Source organism: Cherax quadricarinatus, chromosome 91 (assembly GCF_038502225.1).
Source record: "Cherax quadricarinatus isolate ZL_2023a chromosome 91, ASM3850222v1, whole genome shotgun sequence".
Lineage (NCBI taxonomy): Eukaryota > Metazoa > Arthropoda > Malacostraca > Decapoda > Parastacidae > Cherax > Cherax quadricarinatus.
Window position 1 is genome coordinate 5,618,616 of NC_091382.1, and position 21,440 is coordinate 5,640,055.

The 21,440-nt window shown below is 46.0% G+C and overlaps 1 protein-coding gene across 1 annotated transcript in view; it reads left to right on the forward strand.

Moving 5' to 3' along the window:
* The first annotated feature begins 3,977 nt into the window (after positions 1–3,977).
* LOC128704832 (axoneme-associated protein mst101(2)-like) overlaps positions 3,978–21,440 on the forward strand; it is a 58,102-nt gene continuing 40,639 nt past the window's right edge. The window contains exons 1-2 of the mRNA XM_070104409.1: positions 3,978–4,308; positions 17,096–17,767. Coding sequence (XP_069960510.1) covers positions 3,978–4,308; positions 17,096–17,767 — 1,003 coding nt within the window. The remainder of the gene's footprint in view (positions 4,309–17,095; positions 17,768–21,440) is intronic.

Below are 21,440 nucleotides of genomic sequence, written 5' to 3' on the forward strand. Positions count from 1 at the left end.
CCTGGAGCTAAGGATCCCCAAGAAAGGATTCCTGGAGCCAAGGATCCCCAAGAATTCCTGAAAGGATCCTAAGGAAGGATCCCTGGAGCTAATCACAAGAAAGAATTCCTGGAACTAAGGATCCCTGGAGCTAATCACAAGAAAGAATTCCTGGAACTAAGGATCCCTGGAGCTGAGGATCCTCTAAGGAAGGATACTTGGAGCTGAGGATACATTAGGAAGGCTCCCTGGAGCTAAGGATCCCCAAAGACAGATCCCTAGAGCCGAGGATACATGAGGAAGGATCTCTGGAGCTGAGAATCCTAAGGGAAAGATCCCTGGAGCTGAGGTTCCTCAGGGAAGGATCCCTTGAGTTGAGGATCCTCAAGGAAGGATCCCTGGAGCTGAGGATACTCAGAGAAGGATCCCTTGAGCTGAGGATCCTCAGGGAAGGATTCCTGGAGCTTAGGATCCTCAGGGAAGGATCCATGGAGCTGAGGATCTTCAGGGAAGGATCCCTGGAGCTGAGAATCCTCAGGGAAGGATCCCTGGAGCTGAGAATCCTCAGGGAAGGATCTCTGGAGCTGAGGATCCTCAGGGAAGGATCCCTGGAGCTGAGGATCCTCAGTGAAGGATCCCTGGAGCTAAGGTTCCTCAGGGAAGGATCCCTGGAGCTGAGGTTCCTCAGGGAAGGATCCCTGGAGCTGAGGATCCTCAGGGAAGGATCCCTGGAGCTGAGGATCCTCAGGGAAGGATCCCTGGAGCTGAGGTTCCTCAGGGAAGGATCCCTGGAGCTGAGGTTCCTCAGGGAAGGATCCCTGGAGCTGAGGATCCTCAGGGAAGGATCCCTGGATATGAGGATCATCAGGGAAGGATCCTTGGAGCTGATGTTCCACATGGAAGGATCCCTGGAGCTGAGGATCCTCAGGGAAGGACCCCTGGAGCTGAGGATCCTCAGGGAAGGATCCCTGGAGCTGAGGATCCTCAAGGAAGGATCCCTGGAGCTGAGGATCCACAGAAGGATCCCTAGAGCTGAGGTTCCTCAGAAGGATCCCTGGAGCTGAGGATCCTCAGCAGAGGATCCTCAGGATCCCTGGAGCTGAGGATCCTCAAGGAAGGATCCCTGGAGCTGAGGATCCACAGAAGGATCCCTAGAGCTGAGGTTCCTCAGAAGGATCCCTGGAGCTGAGGATCCTTAGGAAAGGACCCCTGGAGCAGAGGATCCTCAGGGAAGGATCCCTGGAGCTGAGGATCCTCAGGGAATGATCCCTGGAGCTGAAGATCCTAAGGGAAGGATCTCTGGAGCTGAGGACCCTCAGGGAAGCTGAGGATCCTCAGGGAAAGATGGAGCTGAGGTTCCTCAGGGAAGGATCCCTGGAGCTGAGGATCCTCAGGGAAGGATCCCTGGAGCTGAGGATTCTCAGGGAAGGATCCTCAGAGAAGGATCCCTGGAGGAGGATCCTCAGGGAAGGATCCCTGGAGCTGAGGATCCTCAGGGAAGGATCCCTGGAGCTGAGGATCCTCAGGGAAGGATCCCTGGAGCTGACGGATGGAGCTGAGGATCCTCAGGGAAGGATCCCTGGAGCTGAGGATCCTCAGTGAAGGATCCCTGGAGCTGAGGATAATCAGGGAAGGATCCCTGGAGCTGAGGTTCCTCAGGGAAGGATCCCTGGAGCTGAGGATCCTCAGGGAAGGACCGCTGGAGGTGAGGATCCTCAGTGAAGGACTCCTGGAGCTGAGGATCCTCAGGGAAGGATCCCTGGAGCTGAGGATCTTCAGTGAAGGACCCCTGGAGCTGAGGATCCTCAGGGAAGGATCCCTGGAGCTGAGGATCCTCAGGGAAGGATCCCTGGAGCTGAGGATCCTCAGCTGAGAAGGATCCCTGGAGCTGAGCTGAGGATCATCATAGAAGGATCCCTGGAGCTGAGGTTCCTCAGGGAAGGACCCCTGGAGCTGAGGATCCTCAGGGAAGGACCCCTGGAGCTGAGGATCCTCAGGGAAGGATCCCTGGAGCTGAGGATCCTCAGGGAAGGATCCCTGGAGCTGAGGTTCCTCAGGGAAGGATCCCTGGAGCTGAGGTTCCTCAGGGAAGGATCCCTGGAGCTGAGGATCCTCAGGGAAGGATCCCTGGAGCTGAGGATCCTCAGGGAAGGATCCCTGGAGCTGAGGATCCTCAGGGAAGGATCCCTGGAGCTGAGGATCCTCAGGGAAGGATCCCTGGAGCTGAGGATCCTCAGGGAAGGATCCCTGGAGCTGAGGATCCTCAGGGAAGGATCCCTGGAGCTGAGGATCCTCAAGGAAGGATCCCTAGAGTTGATCCTCAGAAGGATCCCTAGAGCTGAGGATCCTCAGGGAAGGATCCCTGGAGCTGAGGTTCCTCAGGGAAGGATCCCTGGAGCTGAGGTTCCTCAGGGAAGGATCCCTGGAGCTGAGGATCCTCAGGGAAGGAACCCTGGATATGAGGATCATCAGGGAAGGATCCCTGGAGCTGAGGATTCTCAGGGAAGGATCCCTGGAGCTGAGGATCCTCAGGGAAGGACCCCTGGAGCTGAGGATCCTCAGGGAAGGATCCCTGGAGCTGACGATCCTCAAGGAAGGACCCCTGGAGCTGAGGATCCTCAGGGAAGGATCCCTGGAGCTGAGGATCCTCAGTGAAGGACCCCTGGAGCTGAGTATCCTCAGAGAAGGATCCCTGGAGCTGAGGATCCTCAGGGAAGGATCCCTGGAGCTGAGGATCCTCAGGGAAGGATCCCTGGAGCTGAGGATCCTCAGGGAAGGATCCCTAGAGCTGAGGATTCTCAGGGAAGGATCCCTGGAGCTGAGGATCCTCAAGGAAGGATCCCTGGAGCTGAGGATCCTCAAGGAACGATCCCTGGAGCTGAGGATCCTCAGGGAAGGATCCCTGGAGCTGAGGATTCTCAGGGAAGGATCCCTGGAGCTGAGATTCGTCAGGGAAGGATCCCTGGAGCTGAGGATCCTCAGGGAAGGATCCCTGGAGCTGAGGATCCTCAGGGAAGGATCCCTGGAGCTGAGGATCCTCAGGGAAGGATCCCTGGAGCTGAGGATCCTCAGGGAAGGATCCCTGGAGCTGAGGATCCTCAGGGAAGGATCCCTGGAGCTGAGGTTCCTCAGGGAAGGATCGCTGGAGCTGAGGATCCTCAGGGAAGGACCCCTGGAGCTTAGTATCCTCAGGGAAGGATCCCTGGAGCTGAGGATCCTCAGGGAAGGATCCCTGGGGCTGAGGTTCCTTAGGGAAGGATCCATGGAGCTGAGGTTTCTCAGGGAAGGATCCCTGGAGCTGAGGATCCTCAGGGAAGGATCCCTGGATATGAGGATCATCAGGGAAGGATCCCTGAAGCTGAGGATCCTCAGGGAAGGACCCCTGGAGCTGAGGATCCTCAGGGAAGGATCCCTGGAGCTGAGGATCCTCAAGGAAGGATCGCTGGAGCTGAGGATCCTCAGGGAAGGATCCCTGGAGCTGAGGATCCTCAAGGAAGGATCCCTGGAGCTCAGGATCCTGAGAAGGATCCCTAGAGCTGAGGATCCTCAGGGAAGGATCCCTGGAGCTGAGGTTCCTCAGGGAAGGATCCCTGGAGCTGAGGTTCCTCAGGGAAGGATCCCTGGAGCTGAGGATCCTCAGGGAAGGATCCCTGGATATGAGGATCATCAGGGAAGGATCCCTGGAGCTGAGGTTCCTCAGGGAAGGATCCCTGGAGCTGAGGATCCTCAGGGAAGGACCCCTGGAGCTGAGTATCCTCAGGGAAGGATCCCTGGAGCTGAGGATCCTCAAGGAAGGACCCCTGGAGCTGAGGATTCTCAGGGAAGGATCCCTGGAGCTGAGGATGCTCAGTGAAGGACCCCTGGAGTTGAGGATCCTCAGGGAAGGATCCCTGGAGCTGAGGATCCTCAGGGAAGGATCCCTGGAGCTGAGGTTCCTCAGGGAAGGATCCCTGGAGCTGAGGATCCTCAGGGAAGGATCCCTGGAACTGAGGATCCTCATGGAAGGATCCCTGGAGCTGAGGATCCTCAGGGAAGGAACCCTGGAGCTGAGGATTCTCAGGGAAGGATCCCTGGAGCTGAGGTTCCTCAGGAAAGGATCCCTGGAGCTGAGGATCCTCAGGAAAGGGTCCCTGGAGCTGAGGATACTCAGTGAAGGACCTCTGGAGCTGAGGATCCTCAGGAAAGGGTCCCTGGAGCTGAGGATACTCAGTGAAGGACCTCTGGAGCTGAGGATCCTCAGGAAAGGGTCCCTGGAGCTGAGGATACTCAGTGAAGGACCTCTGGAGCTGAGGATCCTCAGGAAAGGGTCCCTGGAGCTGAGGATCCTCAGTATAATCTCCCGAAGGATAAAACTTCTAAGTCTTATGAAAACTTTTTCCTGGAATAGTTTATGAGACACCTGTGTAGCACCTGTGTAGCACCTGTGTAGCACCTGTGCAGCACCTGTGTAGCACCTGTGTAGCACCTGTGTAGCACCTGTGTAGCACCTGTGCAGCACCTGTGTAGCACCTGTGTAGCACCTGTGCAGCACCTGTGTAGCACCTGTGTAGCACCTGTGTAGCACCTGTGTAGCACCAGTGTAGCACCAGTGTAGCACCTGTGTAACACCTGTGTTGCACCTGTGTAGCACCTGTGTAGCACCTGTGTAGCACCTGTTTAGCACCTGTGTAGCACCTGTGTAGCACCTGTGTAGCACCTGTTTGGCACCTGTGTAGCACCTGTGTAGCACCTGTGTAGCACCTGTTTGGCACCTGTGTAGCACCTGTGTACCACCTGTGTACCACCTGTGTAGCACCTGTGTAGCACCTGTTTGGCACCTGTGTAGCACCTGTGTAGCACATGTGTAGCACCTGTGTAGCACAGGTGTAGCACCTGTGTAGCACCTGTTTGGCACCTGTGTAGCACCTGTGTAGCACATGTGTAGCACCTGTGTAGCACAGGTGTAGCACCTGTTTGGCACCTGTGTAGCACCTGTGTAGCACATGTGTAGCACCTGTGTAGCACAGGTGTAGCACCTGTGTAGCACCTGTGTAGCACCTGTGTAGCACCTGTGTAGCACATGCGTAGGACATGTGTAGCACCTATGTAGCACCTGTTTAGCACCTGTGTAGCACCTGTGTAGCACCTATGTAGCACCTGTGTAGCACCTGTGTAACACCTGTGTTGCACCTGTGTAGCACCTGTGTAGCACATGTGTAGCACATGTGCAGCATCTGTGTAGCACCTGTGTAGCACCTGTGTAGCACCTGTGTAGCACCTGTGTAACACCTGTGTAGCACCTGTGTAGCACCTGTGTAGCACCTATATAGCACCTGCGTAGCACCTATGTAGCACCTGTGTAGCACCTGTGTAGCACCTATGTAGCACCTGTGTAGCACCTGTGTAACACCTGTGTAGCACCTGTGTAACACCTGTGTAGCACCTGTGTAACACCTGTGTAGCACCTGTGTAGCACCTGTGTAGCACCTGTGTAGCACCTGTGTAGCACCTGTGAAGCACCTGTGTAGCACCTGTGTAACACCTGTGTAGCACCTGTGTAGCACCTGTGTAGCACCTGTGAAGCACCTGTGTAGCACCTGTGTAGCAACTGTGTAGCACCTGTGTAGCCCACTGCAACACTTGTCAAGTTCCACTGCAACACTGTTAAGTTGCAGTGCAAATATCAAGTTCCACTGCAACACTGTCAAGTTGCGCTGCAACACTGTCAAGTTCCACTGCAACACTGTCAAGTTCCACTGCAACACTGTCAAGTTCCACTGCAACACTGTCAAGTTCCACTGCAACACTTGTCAAGTTCCACTGCAACACTTGTCAAGTTGCACTGCAACACTGTCAAGTTCCACTGCAACACTTGTCAAGTTCCACTGCAACACTTGTCAAGTTCCACTGCAACACTTGTCAAGTTGCACTGCAACACTGTCAAGTTCCACTGCACTGTCAAGTTCCACTGCAACACTTGTCAAGTTCCACTGCAACACTGTGAAGTTCCACTGCAACACTTGTCAAGTTCCACTGCAACACTTGTCAAGTTCCACTGCAACACTTGTCAAGTTGCACTGCAACACTTGTCAAGTTCCACTGCAACACTTGTCAAGTCCCACTGCAACACTTGTCAAGTTCCACTGCAACACTTGTCAAGTTCCACTGCAACACTGTCAAGTTCCACTGCAACACTGTCAAGTTCCACTGCAACACTTGTCAAGTTCCACTGCAACACTTGTCAAGTTGCAGTACAACACTTGTCAAGTTCCACTGCAACATTTGTCAAGTCCCACTGCAACACTTGTAAAGTTCCACTGCAACACTTGTCAAGTTCCACTGCAACACTTGTCAAGTTCCACTGCAACACTTGTCAAGTTGCACTGCAACACTTGTCAAGTTGCACTGCAACACTTGTCAAGTTCCACTGCAACACTTGTCAAGTTCCACTGCAACACTTGTCAAGTTCCTCTGCAACACTTGCCAAGTTTCACTGCAACACTTGTCAAGTTACACTGCAACACTTGCCAAGTTCCACTGCAACACTGTCAAGTTGCTGTGCAACTGTCAAGTTCCACTGCAACTGTCAAGTTCCATTGCAACACTGTCAAGTTGCACTGCAACACTGTCAAGTTCCACTGCAACACTTGACAAGTTTCACTGCAACACTGTCAAGTTCCACTGCAACACTTGCCAAGTTCCACTGCAACACTGTCAAGTTCAACTCCCGCCGGGACCAATAACAACGACCTCTGTTAATTACATATAAATACTTAATTGGACATTGGATAAATATAAATGAACTATTATCAAAGTTCGTATTTACCTAAGTTTATTTTTTTGGACGATTAAATGAGCTTTTGTGAACGTTTGTAAATGAAACCAATGATTTAATTTCTTTCACTGCGGCACGAACGCTGTTTGCCTCCTGACGAAGTACTCCACAAACTGGTGAAAGGCCTCTCACTGCTAAGTCATAGTTTCAACTTTTTCACATGAGATTCTAATGCCTATGAGAAGAGAGGCTGGCTTGTATAGATTTCGGAACTGGATGATTGAAATTCAGCCCCTCTTTGATAGAGACTTAGTTGATCTATTAAGTTGTTGCTGTCGTTCATATGTGGTTTTTAGTTATAATAATAATCTTCATTTCTACCAGTACATGATACAACTTATACAGACCATAGCTGACATCAGTGACATGCTATATAGAAAGCCCCTTTTTATGCAAAGCATTTCCCGCAGCAACGTGTTCAAACCCCACCCGTGGTATGGTTCATTTCCCGCAACTTAGGATAGTTTTGTCCCCAGGATGCTACCCACACCAGTCCACTAACATCCAGGTACCTACTAACTGCTAGGTGAATAGGGACAGCAGATGTCTTAAGGAAATACTCCCCCAATGATTCCACCTGTACCGGGGATCGAACCACTGACCTCATTGTGTAAGGCGAGTGCGCTACCAACTGAACCCAGATCAACACCTATTTCGTTAACAACCCATGAGAAAACTTGTGAATGTCTTAAGCATGTCTAAATGTACACACATTTATGGATATATATATATATATATATATATATATATATATATATATATATATATATATATATATATATATATATTTTATTTTATTATCACACTGGCCGATTCCCACCAAGGCAGGGTGGCCCGAAAAAGAAAAACTTTCACCATCATTCACTCCATCACTGTCTTGCCAGAAGGGTGCTTTACACTACAGTTTTTAAACTGCAACATTTACACCGCTCCTTCAGAGTGCAGGCACTGTACTTCCCATCTCCAGGACTCAAGTCCGGCCTGCCGGTTTCCCTGAACCCCTTCATAAATGTTACTTTGCTCACACTCCAACAGCACGTCAAGTATTAAAAACCATTTGTCTCCATTCACTCCTATCAAACACGCTCACGCATGCCTGCTGGAAGTCCAAGCCCCTCGCACACAAAACCTCCTTTACTCCCTCCCTCCAACCTTTCCTAGGCCGACCCCTACCCCGCCTTCCTTCCACTACAGACTGATACACTCTTGAAGTCATTCTGTTTCGCTCCATTCTCTCTACATGTCCGAACCACCTCAACAACCCTATATATATATATATATATATATATATATATATATATGTACATATATATATATATATACGCATACATATATATATATAAGACCATACTGTGGTCTTATTGTATGAATGTACGCTCTCAGAATACACACTAGACAGTATACGTAAGAGTATACCGAACGTAAGTATACTGTCATCTTATGTGTTCACAAGACAGGAATTAAACACCAGGAAGTTCCTTAAGCAGTAAGCAGTACCAGCAGTAAGTAGCAGCAGCAGTAAATAGCAACAGTAATAAGTAGCAGTAGCAGTAATAAGTAGCAGCAACAGTAATAAGTAGCAACAGCAGTAAGTAGCAGCAGCAGTAAGTAGCAGTAGCAGTACAAGGATCCAATTCTTTTCCTGATCCTCTCGTCACACTGAAGAGGTTTAGCAAGTAGAATGATTTGAATGGCAAGGTGCTGAAGAATTGTAGTCGATACGCAGTTTTAGGAGCAGGTATGATATGGTCCGTAAGGACAGAGACTTACACGAATCCTGCAAGTGAGCACCACAGTGTTATGACAGTACTAAACAGTGTCACTCATACTGTTAGTGAACACGACACTGTTATGACAGTACTGATCGGTGTCACTCATACTAGTTGACTCTCTGGCCATAATACTCTAATTCTCTCTCTCTCTCTCTCTCTCTCTCTCTCTCTCTCTCTCTCTCTCTCTCTCTCTCTCTCTCTCATCTCGTAAGAGTCATGAACATTGACCACTGCGGGAAATGCCTACAAAAAGTAATGTAATTTCGTAAGTAGTAGCAATAAAGGTAATGTGCCCGGTGATTCCCTTGGGGAAGCGAGGATGAGAGAAGAGAGGGGAGAGGGAGAGTTTTAGAGAGAGAGAGAGAGAGAATCTCATGTTATGGTCCACAGTGTTTCCATTATACTTGGCTCGTACAGTATGAGCCGTACAAGGTCTTATAAACCAACAATACATGGCTCCAACCATCACAGCTTCTGTAAACGAACAAAATACGGCTCCAGCTATCAACAAAATGCGGCTACAGTTATCACACCCCGTATTAACCAACAACATACGGCTTCAGCCATCACAGCCCATATAAACTAACAACAACAACATACGGCTCCAGTCATCAACCCCCTATAAACCAACAATATATGCTGGTCCGGTTTTTTTTTGTTTCCATCCCCAATAGAATTGTAAATGGTTTACGAACGTTCTAAATACCCTTTAAACCTCATACGAAAAGAAATCACATACTGCTGAAATCACTGCAAGGATATATATACTGAGAGGTGTGTATCTTTCAGTGTACATACACTGAAAGGTGTGTATCTCTCAGAGTCAGACAGGCAGCTTGACAGATTGTAACAGCTGAGAGTGTACCATTTTTTATGTATAGATTCATACACCGATATATTTATACACCAGCCGAGTGGCAAAATGTTAGTTGCATTTTTTATATAAATGAAAATACAATGAAATCAATCCTAAACTTCAAAACATTAAACAGACAGGGAATCCGGTTCTATCTAATGTGCACCACCAACCTCCACTTACCACCCAGCACTTGGCACTTACAACAGGCAACTAGCATTGGTACTAAAAATAGGTCTTTGGTGCCTAGCTGTGTTTTGGGCAACGTTCAAAAAAGCTAGGGCTTGCTTGATATGGACCAGTAGACCTGCAGTGCTATGTTTTATACCAGTATAATAGCAGAATAAGGCAAATATCAGGAAGAAAGCACAAAGAAAGCAATTTCGGCTCACCCAATATTCTCACCACCATAAAACATGTATATACACAACAGATATGCATCTATTGTGTATGTACACAATAGATATGGACCAGTTAAACCCGAAGGGGAATTGAGTTTGGAGTGTGGACACATTCGCTGTAACAGTTGCAGCACATTCATGTAGGAAGTCAGAACTAATGAGGCTGTGCCCAACTCGAGGTAAGTAAGGGCCTGACTGTCTTTTCTGCTCCTAAATGTGAGGTTACCTCACTCAAATCATCCAGCCACCCTCACTCTGAAATATCAAATTGCCCCAGCATCTGGTTAACTTAGATACATAGTGTCAGGATACAGGGAGTGCAAGGATACAGAGAGACAGATACATAAAGAGGCAAACTTGGAACAAGTATCTTTAGACCCAATAGCGAAAAAATCAGAGATAGAAACAGACCTGAAACAAATACCTTTACACCAAATAACGAAAGAATAATTACAACACAACCACATAATAAAACAAATCATTAAACAAAATCCCAATAGAATTAGATCTAAATCTAATTTTCCCAACTAAAAAACAGCTGCAGGTGGAGAAAAACTAAACATAATAAAGACAAAACTTCTATCCTGAAAACTGTCTTCAGTTTTCCTTAGAAAGTATAAAAATCCATCTTAAGCTTCATGATTGTTTCGGCTTAAAACCTTTTATTTAAGTATTAAGCTTTTCCTAGCGCCTTCACTAAGCTCGAACTCTTTTTTAGAGCTGAATATTTTGTCTCGAATCTGATTAAGCTTTTATTTTCTTAAGCTTTAGCGTTGATAAGAAGGGCTACACAGCATTTTCCCAAGTTTTAGCATTGATAAGAAGGGCTACACAGCATTTTCCCAAGTTTTAGCGTTGATAAGAAGGGCTACACAGCATTTTCCCAAGTTTTAGCGTTGATAAGAAGGGCTACACAGCATTTTCCCAAGTTGTAGCGTTGATAAGAAGGGCCACACAGCATTTTCCCAAGTTTTAGCGTTGATAAGAAGGGCCACACAGCATTTTCCCAAGTTTTAGCGTTGATAAGAAGGGCCACACAGCATTTTCCCAAGTTTTAGCGTTGATAAGAAGGGCCACACAGCATTTTCCCAAGTTTTAGCGTTGATAAGAAGGGCCACACAGCATTTTCCCAAGTTTTAGCGTTGATAAGAAGGGCCACACAGCATTTTCCCAAGTTTTAGCGTTGATAAGAAGGGCCACACAGCATTTTCCCAAGTTTTAGCGTTGATAAGAAGGGCCACACAGCATTTTCCCAAGTTTTAGCGTTGATAAGAAGGGCCACACAGCATTTTCCCAAGTTTTAGCGTTGATAAGAAGGGCCACACAGCATTTTCCCAAGTTTTAGCGTTGATAAGAAGGGCCACACAGCATTTTCCCAAGTTTTAGCGTTGATAAGAAGGGCTACACAGCATTTTCCCAAGTTTTAGCGTTGATAAGAAGGGCTACACAGCATTTTCCCAAGTTTTAGCGTTGATAAGAAGGGCTACACAGCATTTTCCCAAGTTTTAGCGTTGATAAGAAGGGCTACACAGCATTTTCCCAAGTTTTAGCATTGATAAGAAGGGCTACACAGCATTTTCCCAAGTTTTAGCGTTGATAAGAAGGGCTACACAGCATTTTCCCAAGTTTTAGCATTGATAAGAAGGGCTACACAGCATTTTCCCAAGTTTTAGCATTGATAAGAAGGGCTATACAGCATTTTCCCAAGTTTTAGCGTTGATAAGAAGGGCTACACAGCATTTTCCCAAGTTTTAGCGTTGATAAGAAGGGCTATACAGCATTTTCCCAAGTTTTAGCATTGATAAGAAGGGCTACACAGCATTTTCCCAAGTTTTAGCGTTGATAAGAAGGGCTACACAGCATTTTCCCAAGTTTTAGCGTTGATAAGAAGGGCTATACAGCATTTTCCCAAGTTTTAGCATTGATAAGAAGGGCTACACAGCATTTTCCCAAGTTTTAGCGTTGATAAGAAGGGCTACACAGCATTTTCCCAAGTTTTAGCGTTGATAAGAAGGGCTACACAGCATTTTCCCAAGTTTTAGCGTGAGTAAAACTGAATTCCTCACAAACTTGGATAAGACGCACACGATATACAGCTTAGCACTAAGCTGAGGTAAGAGAAAGCTTCACTTAAAGCACCTTGTGTCGTGCGATAGTTTCCGGATCCGTATTTTCCAGCACAATGTTCTGTGCTACAGCTCCAGGACCCGTGTTTTCCCCTGTATAGTAAGGCTCCCGGACCCGTGTTTTTCAGCACCTTGCGTTATGCTACAGCTCCCGGACCCGTGTTTTCCAGCACCCTTGCGACCACTCCACTTGCAACAAATGCAATTCAGAGCTCAGCGCACCACTATATTGGTACACAACCACCTCTTCAACCAATCCAAAACAATTCCATTGGGACTTTTCGAGACGCCATTTTTCACGTTCTATTGGCACCCAGGTGACGTTTTACCCTCGATAAAACAACAATGGTGACTGCTCTTCCTCAGAGAGAGAGAGAGAGAGAGAGAGAGAGAGAGAGAGAGAGAGTGAGAGTTTCCAAATCGCTGATGTAGGTAACAGCTCTTAGCCTGTAAAGAAAGTTAGGAACCGTAACCTAACCTTGTAAAACCCTGTGTAAAAACAGAGATAGAGAGATAGAAGCGTGGGGTGTCAGTGTTTTCCACATGGATGAACCTAGGTAACGACCTTCCGTTCATCCATATATATATATATATATATATATATATATATATATATATATATATATATATATATATATATAATGTGTGTGTATGTGTAACACACACATACGAGCCCATTTTCCGAAATTTCGGTCCAAAATTCTCCCCCCCCCACCTCTGATTTTACGTATTTACATAAATTCTTCAAAACCTGGTGAGAGAGAGAGAGAGAGAGAGAGAGAGAGAGAGTTTTACATTTCTCCGGGAGAATTGGAGAGATCATCTCATAGTTCATCTCTGCTATGAGATGATTCCTCATCTCCCGTCACATAACTCTTCCTTCCTGTCATATAATTCCCATCCAACCGTAGCAAGATTCTTGCCTGGGAGCGCTACCCCCCTGTTCTCTCTCTCTCTCTCTCTCTCTCTCTCTCCTTTCTTTACCCCTTTCTATCCCTCTTATCCCCTTTACCCCTTTCATTCTATCCTATTACCTTTTCTTTACCACTTTCTATCTCTCTTATCCACTTTTCTCTACCCCTTTATCTCTATATCTCTCTTATCCCCCTTTCTTTATCCCTTTTTATATATTTATCAGGGGAACGCCTTTCCCCCTGACCAAATGAATGAAAAATAATGAATAACTTGATGATTAATAGCAATTTTCTACGGAATTTAATTAAAAAAAATAGTAATTGGCAGCTGTGGTTCCAATAGGATGTTGGGACAAGATTTTTTTTATTCCCAGGATGTTTTTCTGTGATTTTGAAGTAATGGTGTTGGTTATCCTGGGTGGCGGTGTTCGTCCTGTGTTCTGGAAATCCTGCCAATACTTGACTCACCAAATCGTAATGACACGATTGCAAACAAACCATACCACGGGTGGGGTTAGAACCCGCGATTAGTCATTAAACTCCAGACCGACTCGTTAGCCACTGGGCCAGCTAGTTAACACGTCGGTCTGGAGTTTTATGACTAACTGATCGCGGGTTCTAACCCCACCAGTGGTATGTTCTATCAATACTTGGCCGTAGTACCACAATTCAGATGTCAGAAGTCATGTCTCACTACGTCCTGTAGACAGAAATCTTGCTGAAATTAACTATCGTTTACCCTGGTTGACCAGGCCAGCAGCAGAGATGATAACGTAAACAACGCTGATTACATAAGAATGAGATAAGCAAAACATTGAATAAAGATAAATATTTAAATTCTACTTCAATGTCATTACTGGTAACCAGGAAAATCAGTAACAATAACAGAAATTCTCCTGGTAGATCACCTTTCCTAAAGTGATTCTCCAGACTACAACCCACACCAGATAAGGTTAATACTGCCAGGAGTGGAAATTACAGCAAATCAGATCCGAAGAACTGAAGTTTAGCCTCAGTCCGCTAGATGGTAGTGCGGGTGGTAACACGCTAATGGTTCCTGGGTGTTTGAACAACCATAACACCTCCCACCCCTCCCTTTTCAAGGGCTTCTCCCTCACATTCTCTCTCCCTCTTATCCATTTCCTTTATCCCTATCTCTTATTCCCTTTTCTACCCTCAGTGGCTAGAAGGATAGGAAAATAAGACACAGTACCAACCCACCACACACACTACCAGCCCATCACACAATACCAACCCACCACAAAATGGCAACCCACCACACACAGTACCAGCCCACCACACAATACCAGCCCACCACACACAGTACTAACCCACCACACAATACCAGCCCACCCCACACAGTACCAACCCACCACACACAATACCAGCCAACCACACACAATACCAATCCACCACACACAGTACCAACCCACCACACACAGTACCAGCCCACCACACACAATACCAACCCACCACACACAATACCAGCCCACCACACACAACGCCAGCCCACCATACACAATACCTGCCCACCACACAATACCAGCCCACCACACAATACCAGCCCACCACACACAATACCAACCCACCACACATAATACCAACCCACCACACACAATACCAACCCAAACACACACAATACCACCCACCACACACAATACCACCCCACCACACAATACCAACCCACCACTCACAATACCAGCCCACCACACACAATATTACCCCACCACACAATACCAGCCCACCACACACCATACCAGCCCCCACACACAATACCAACCCACCACACACATTGCCAACCCGCCACACACAATACCAACCCGCCACACACAATGTCAACGCACCACACACAATACCAGCCCACCATACACAACACCAACCCACCACACACAGTACCAATCAACCACACACAGTACCAGCCCACCACACACAATGCCAGCCCACCACACACAATACCAGCCCACCACACACAATACCAGCCCACCACACACAGTACCAGCCCACCACACAATACCAGCCCAATGCACAATACCACCCCACCACACAATACCAGCCCACCACGCACAATACCAACCCACCACACGCAATACCACCCCACCACACACAATACCAACCCACCACACACAATACCAACCCACCACACAATACCAGCCCACCACACAATACCACCCCACCACACACAATACCAACCCACCACACACAATACCAACCCACCACACACAATACCAGCTCACACACAATACCAACCCACCACATACAATACCAACCCACCACACACAATACCAGCCCACACACAATACCAACCCACCACACACAATACCAGCCTACCACACACAATACCACCCCACCACACAATACCACCCCACCACACACAATACCAGCCCACCACACACAATACCACCCTACCACACAACACCAGCCCACCACACACAATACCAACCCACCACACACAATACCAGCCCACCACACACAATACCACCCTACCACACAATACCAGCCCACCACACACAATACCACCCCACCACACAATACCAGCCCACCACACACAATACCACCCCACTACACGATACCAGCCCACCACACAATACCAGCCCACCACACACAATACCACCCCACTACACGATACCAGCTCACCACACAATACCAGCCCACCACACACAATACCACCCCACTACACGATACCAGCCCACCACACAATACCAGCCCACCACACACATAATATCTGAACCCATTATTATCATTGTCAAGGGTAATATCGAAACCCATTACCATTATCGTTGTCTGGGGTAATATCTGAACCCACTACTGATCATTATCGTTGTCTGGGGTAATATCTGAACCCATTACTGACCACTATCGTTGTCTGGGGTAATATCTGAACCCATTACTGACCATTATCGTTGTCTGGGGTAATATCTGAACATAATACTGATAATATCGCCTCTTAGAGTAATATTTTAAACTTTCAAGACCTGAGGGGAAATATTTTAGCATCCCGCCACCTCCTGATATTCCCTCATCCAGGAATATTATTCACGATATTAACCAGTATTCCTTCCGCTGATAGACTTGACTGACAGCTGTCAGTTCAGAATTGACAGCCTCACCTGCCTTAATGAAGGTGATGGGGATTTTGATCTGAGGAAGTGGAACTGCTACTCTCTCTCTCTCTCTCTCTCACTCTATCCAGCCCACACAGCACCCTAAACATCACCATAAATAGCCTAAACAGCACCCTAAACAGCACATCGCCTAAATAGCACAAATAATAGCACCATAAATAGCCTAATCAGCACCGGAAATAGCCCCAAGAGCACCTTAAACGGCAAAACAGCACCCTAAAGGCATTGAAAATACCTTCAACTAGCAAGTCTAGAAAAGGGCACTGAAGATACCTTCAGGTAGCAAGAAAGTCTAGAAAAGGGCGTTGAAAAGGCCTTCAACTAGCAAGTCTAGAAAAGGGTATTGAAGATACCTTCAACTAGCAAGAAAGTCTAGAAAAGGGCATTGAAAATGCCTTCAACTAGCATCAAAAGTCCAACAAGAAAATCTGGAAAATAACATTGAAGGAATGCCCCCAGCTAGCCAGCATTTACTAGGTAAGAGTCAGTGACTGTCTTGAAAAGACGAGAATTAAAAATTCTGGTGGGAGTTCAATCTTGGCATTATTTTCTGACTTAGGAGAAAGCTACCACCTGTCTAACCGGGAATTTCTGGAGACTGGCTCGTTTAGTGGGCGAAATGTGCTGGCAGGTTGTGCTGGTGGGGGGAAAGGAGCTTTGTCATGTTTCACTCTGTGTAGAGTTTTATGTTTCACTCTGTGTGGAGCTTTGTCATGTTTCACTCTGTGTAGAGCTTTATGTTTCACTCTGTGTAGAGCTTTGTCATGTTTCACTCTGTGTAGAGCTTTGTCATGTTTCACTCTGTGTAGAGCTTTATGTTTCACTCTGTGTAGAGCTTTATGTTTCACTCTGTGTAGAGCTTTATGTTTCACTTTGTGTAGAGCTTTATGTTTCACTCTGTGTAGAGCTTTATGTTTCACTTTGTGTAGAGCTTTATGTTTCACTCTGTGTAGAGCTTTATCATGCTTCATTCTGAGTATAGAGCTTTATCATCTTTCGCTCTGTATAGAGCTTTATCACGTTCCACTCAGTAAGGAATGGAACTGTGTAAATGTATAAATCGTGTAAATAAATGTAAACGAGAAATAAACTTAACGATACTTCCCCCTAGAAAGTTCAGGAGAAAATTCATGGAGAAATTTCAGGAGAAAGTTCAGGAGAAAGTTCATGGAGAAAGTTCAAGAGAAAGTTCATGGAAATTTTCATAAAGTTAATGAGAGTTCAGGAGAAAGTTCATGGAGAAAGTACAAGAGAAAGTTCATGGAGAAAGCACAAGAGAAAGTTCATGGAGAAAGTACAAGAGAAAGTTCATGGAGAAAGTACAAGAGAAAGTTCATGGAAAAAGTACAAGAGAAAGTTCATGGAGAAAGTTCAAGAGAAAGTTCATGGAGAAAGTTCAAGAGAAAGTTCATGGAGAAAGTTCAAGAGAAAGTTCATGGAGAAAGTTCAAGAGAAAGTTCATGGAGAAAGTTCATGGAGAAAGTACAAGGAAAGTATAGGAGAAAGTACAGGAGAAAGTATAGGAGAAAGTACAGGAGAAAGTTTAGGCGAAAGTACAGGGGAAAGTACAGGAGAAAGTACAAGAGAAAGTGCAGGAGAAAGTACAGGAGAAAGTTCATGGAGAAAGTACAAGAGAAAGTTCATGGAGAAAATTCAAGAGAAAGTTCATGGAGAAAGTTCATGGAAAATTTCATAAAGTTAATAAAAGTTCAAGAGAAAGTTCACGGAGAAAGTTCAGGAAAAATTAATCTTAATTATGAAGCTTACGACAAAGAAGTTCAAAGTTCTTTATATATTTTTAATTTCTTTTAGAAAAGAAATGAAATGCAAACGAACAATAGGCCTACACTAGGTCAGTGACAGTTCTACTATACAACAATAGGCCTACACTAGGTCAGTGACAGTTCTACTATACAACAATAGGCCTACACTAGGTCAGTGACAGTTCTACTATACAATAGGCCTACACTAGGTCAGTGACAGTTCTATACAATAGGCCTACACTAGGCCAGTGACAGTTCTACTATACAACAATAGGCCTACACTAGGTCAGTGACAGTTCTACTATACAATAGGCCTACACTAGGCCAGTGACAGTTCTACTATACAACAATAGGCCTACACTAGGTCAGTGACAGTTCTACTATACAACAATAGGCCTACACTAGGTCAGTGACAGTTCTACTATACAACAATAGGCCTACACTAGGTCAGTGACAGTAGGTCAGTGACAGTTCTACTATATAACAATAGGCCTATACTAGGTAAGTGACAGTTCTACTATACAACAATAGGCCTACACTAGGTCAGTGACAGTTCTACTATACAATAGGCCTACACTAGGTCAGTGACAGTTCTATACAATAGGCCTACACTAGGCCAGTGACAGTTCTACTATACAACAATAGGCCTACACTAGGTCAGTGACAGTTCTACTAAACAATAGGCCTACACTAGGTCAGTGACAGTTCTACTATACAACAATAGGCCTACACTAGGACAGTGACAGTTCTACTATACAACAATAGGCCTACACTAGGTCAGTGACAGTTCTACTATACAACAATAGGCCTACACTAGGTCAGTGACAGTTCTACTATACAACAATAGGCCTACACTAGGTCAGTGACAGTTCTACTATACAACAATAGGCCTACACTAGGTCAGTGACAGTTTTACTATACAACAATAGGCCTACACTAGGTCAGTGACAGTTCTACTATACAACAATAGGCCTACACTAGGTCAGTGACAGTTTTACTATACAACAATAGGCCTACACTAGGTCAGTGACAGCTCTACTATACAACAATAGGCCTACACTAGGTCAGTGACAGTTCTACTATACAACAATAGGCCTACACTAGATCAGTGACAGTTCTACTATACAACAATAGGCCTACACTAGGTCAGTGACAGTTCTACTATACAACAATAGGCCTACACTAGGTCAGTGACAGTTCTACTATACAACAATAGGCCTAGACTAGGTCAGTGACAGTTCTACTATACAACAATAGGCCTACACTAGGTCAGTGACAGTTCTACTATGCAGCAATAGGCCTACACTAGGTCAGTGACAGTTCTACTATACAACAATAGGCTTACACTTGGTCAGTGACAGTTCTACGATAGGCCTAGAAAAGGTCTTCCCAAGAATATAGAATATTACTTCCAAAAGTATTCTCCCTAGGAATATTCACCACAAGAATACCTTCCCAAGAATACTCTCCCAAGATTAATCTCCCCAAGAATACTCTCCCAGGATTAATCTCCCTAAGAATACTCTCCCAAGGTTAATCTCCCCAAGAATACTCTCCCAAGATTAATCTCCCCAAGAATACTCTCCCAAGATTAATCTCCCCAAAAATACTCTCCCAAGATTAATCTCCCCAAGAATACTCTCCCAAGATTAATCTCCCCAAGAATACTCTCCCAGGATTAATATCCCCAGGAATACTCTCCCAGGTTTAATCTCCCCAAGAATACTCTCCCAAGATTAATCTCCCCAAGAATATTCTCCCAAGATTAATCTCCCCAAGAATACTCTCCCAAGATTAATCTCCCCAAGAATACTCTCCCAAGATTAATCTCCCCAAGAATACTCTCCCAAGATTAATCTCCCCAAGAATACTCTCCCAAGATTAATCTCCCCAAGAATACTCTCCCAAGATTAATCTTCCAAAGAATACTTTCCCAAGATTAATCTCCCCAAGAATACTTTCCCAAGATTAATCTCCCCAAGAATACTCTCCCAAGATTAATCTCCTCAAGAATACTCTCCCAAGATTAATCTCCCCAAGAATACTCTCCCAAGATTAATCTCCCCAAGAATACTCTCCCAAGATTAATCTCCCCAAGAATACTCTCCCAAGATTAATCTCCCAAAGAATACTTTCCCAAAATTAATCTCCCCAAGAATACTTTCCCAAGATTAATCTCCTCAAGAATACTCTCCCAAGATTAATCTCCCCAAGAATACTCTCCCAAGATTAATCTCCCCAAGAATACTCTCCCAAGATTAATCTCCCCAAGAATACTCTCCCAAGATTAATCTCCCCAAGAATACTCTCCCAAGATTAATCTCCCCGAGAATACTCTCCCAAGATTAATCTCCCAAAGAATACTTTCCCAAGATTAGTCTCCCCAAGAATACTTTCCCAAGATTAATCTCCCCGAGAATACTCTCCCAAGATTAATCTCCCAAAGAATACTTTCCCAAGATTAGTCTCCCCAAGAATACTTTCCCAAGATTAATCTCCCCAAGAATACTCTCCCAAGATTAATCTCCCCAAGAATACTCTCAATGAATATTCCCAAGAATACTCTCCATAAGAATATTTTATTCAACAACACACTCCTCACTAATACTCTCCCCAAGAATATTCTCCCCAAGAATATTCTCCACAAGAATACTCCCCATGAATATTCTCCACAAGAATACTCCCCATGAATATTCTCCACAAGAATACTCCCCATGAATATTCTCCACAAGAATACTCCCCATGAATATTCTCCACAAGAATACTCCCCAAGAATATTCTCCACAAGAATACTCACCAAGCATATTCTCCAAGAATATTTTCCCCAAGAATACTCCCCATGAATATTCCCAAGAATACTCATCTCTCGAGTTAGTCTGGGAGAGAAAGTGTCAGAAAAAGTATTTTCCGATACGGTGTCCAGGCGATGGGATTTTTCCCTAGACTTTGGCCTTTATAGGGAAAGTATCGGAATATTTTTCCCCTCCTCTCCCCTCTCTCCTACCCTCCATCTCTCCCATCCCCTCTTTTCCCCTCCTTCCCTCCCCCCGTGTCGATACAATTTTCCGGCTCTGGCCTCCAAAGGCTGTGTTTAGCCTGGGTCCCTTCATGGGCCCTCTTCGTGGCTCTCTCGGGGGGCCCCGAGTGGACACTGGGGGCCACAAGGTAGAACTGTGACCGTGGGAAGGTCAGTGGTGTGACCTTGGCTAGGTGACTGGTGTGGCCTGACCTAGGTTAATGGTGTGATTTGAGTTAGGTTAATGGTGTGGCCTGGGCTAGGTCACTGGTGTGACCTTTGTTAGGTCACTGGTGTGACCTGGTCTAGGCTAATGGTGTGACCTGGGTTATGCTAATGGCGTAACTACTGAAGATTACTGGTGTAACCTCTAGTGAAGATCACTGATGTGACCTCTAGTAAACGTCACTGATGTGACCTCTAGTAAAGATCACTGATGTGACCTCTAGTGAAGATCACTGATGTGACCTCTAGTGATCACTGGTGTGACCTCTAGTGATCACTGGTGTGACCTCTAGTGATCACTGGTGTGACCTCTAGTGATCACTGGTGTGACCTCTGGTGATCACTGGTGTGACCTCTAATGTTCACTGGTGTGACCTCTAGTGATCACTGGTGAGACCTGCTATGTAGGTCAGTATTGTGACCTGCAGAAACATTACCAATCCAGTAGGTCT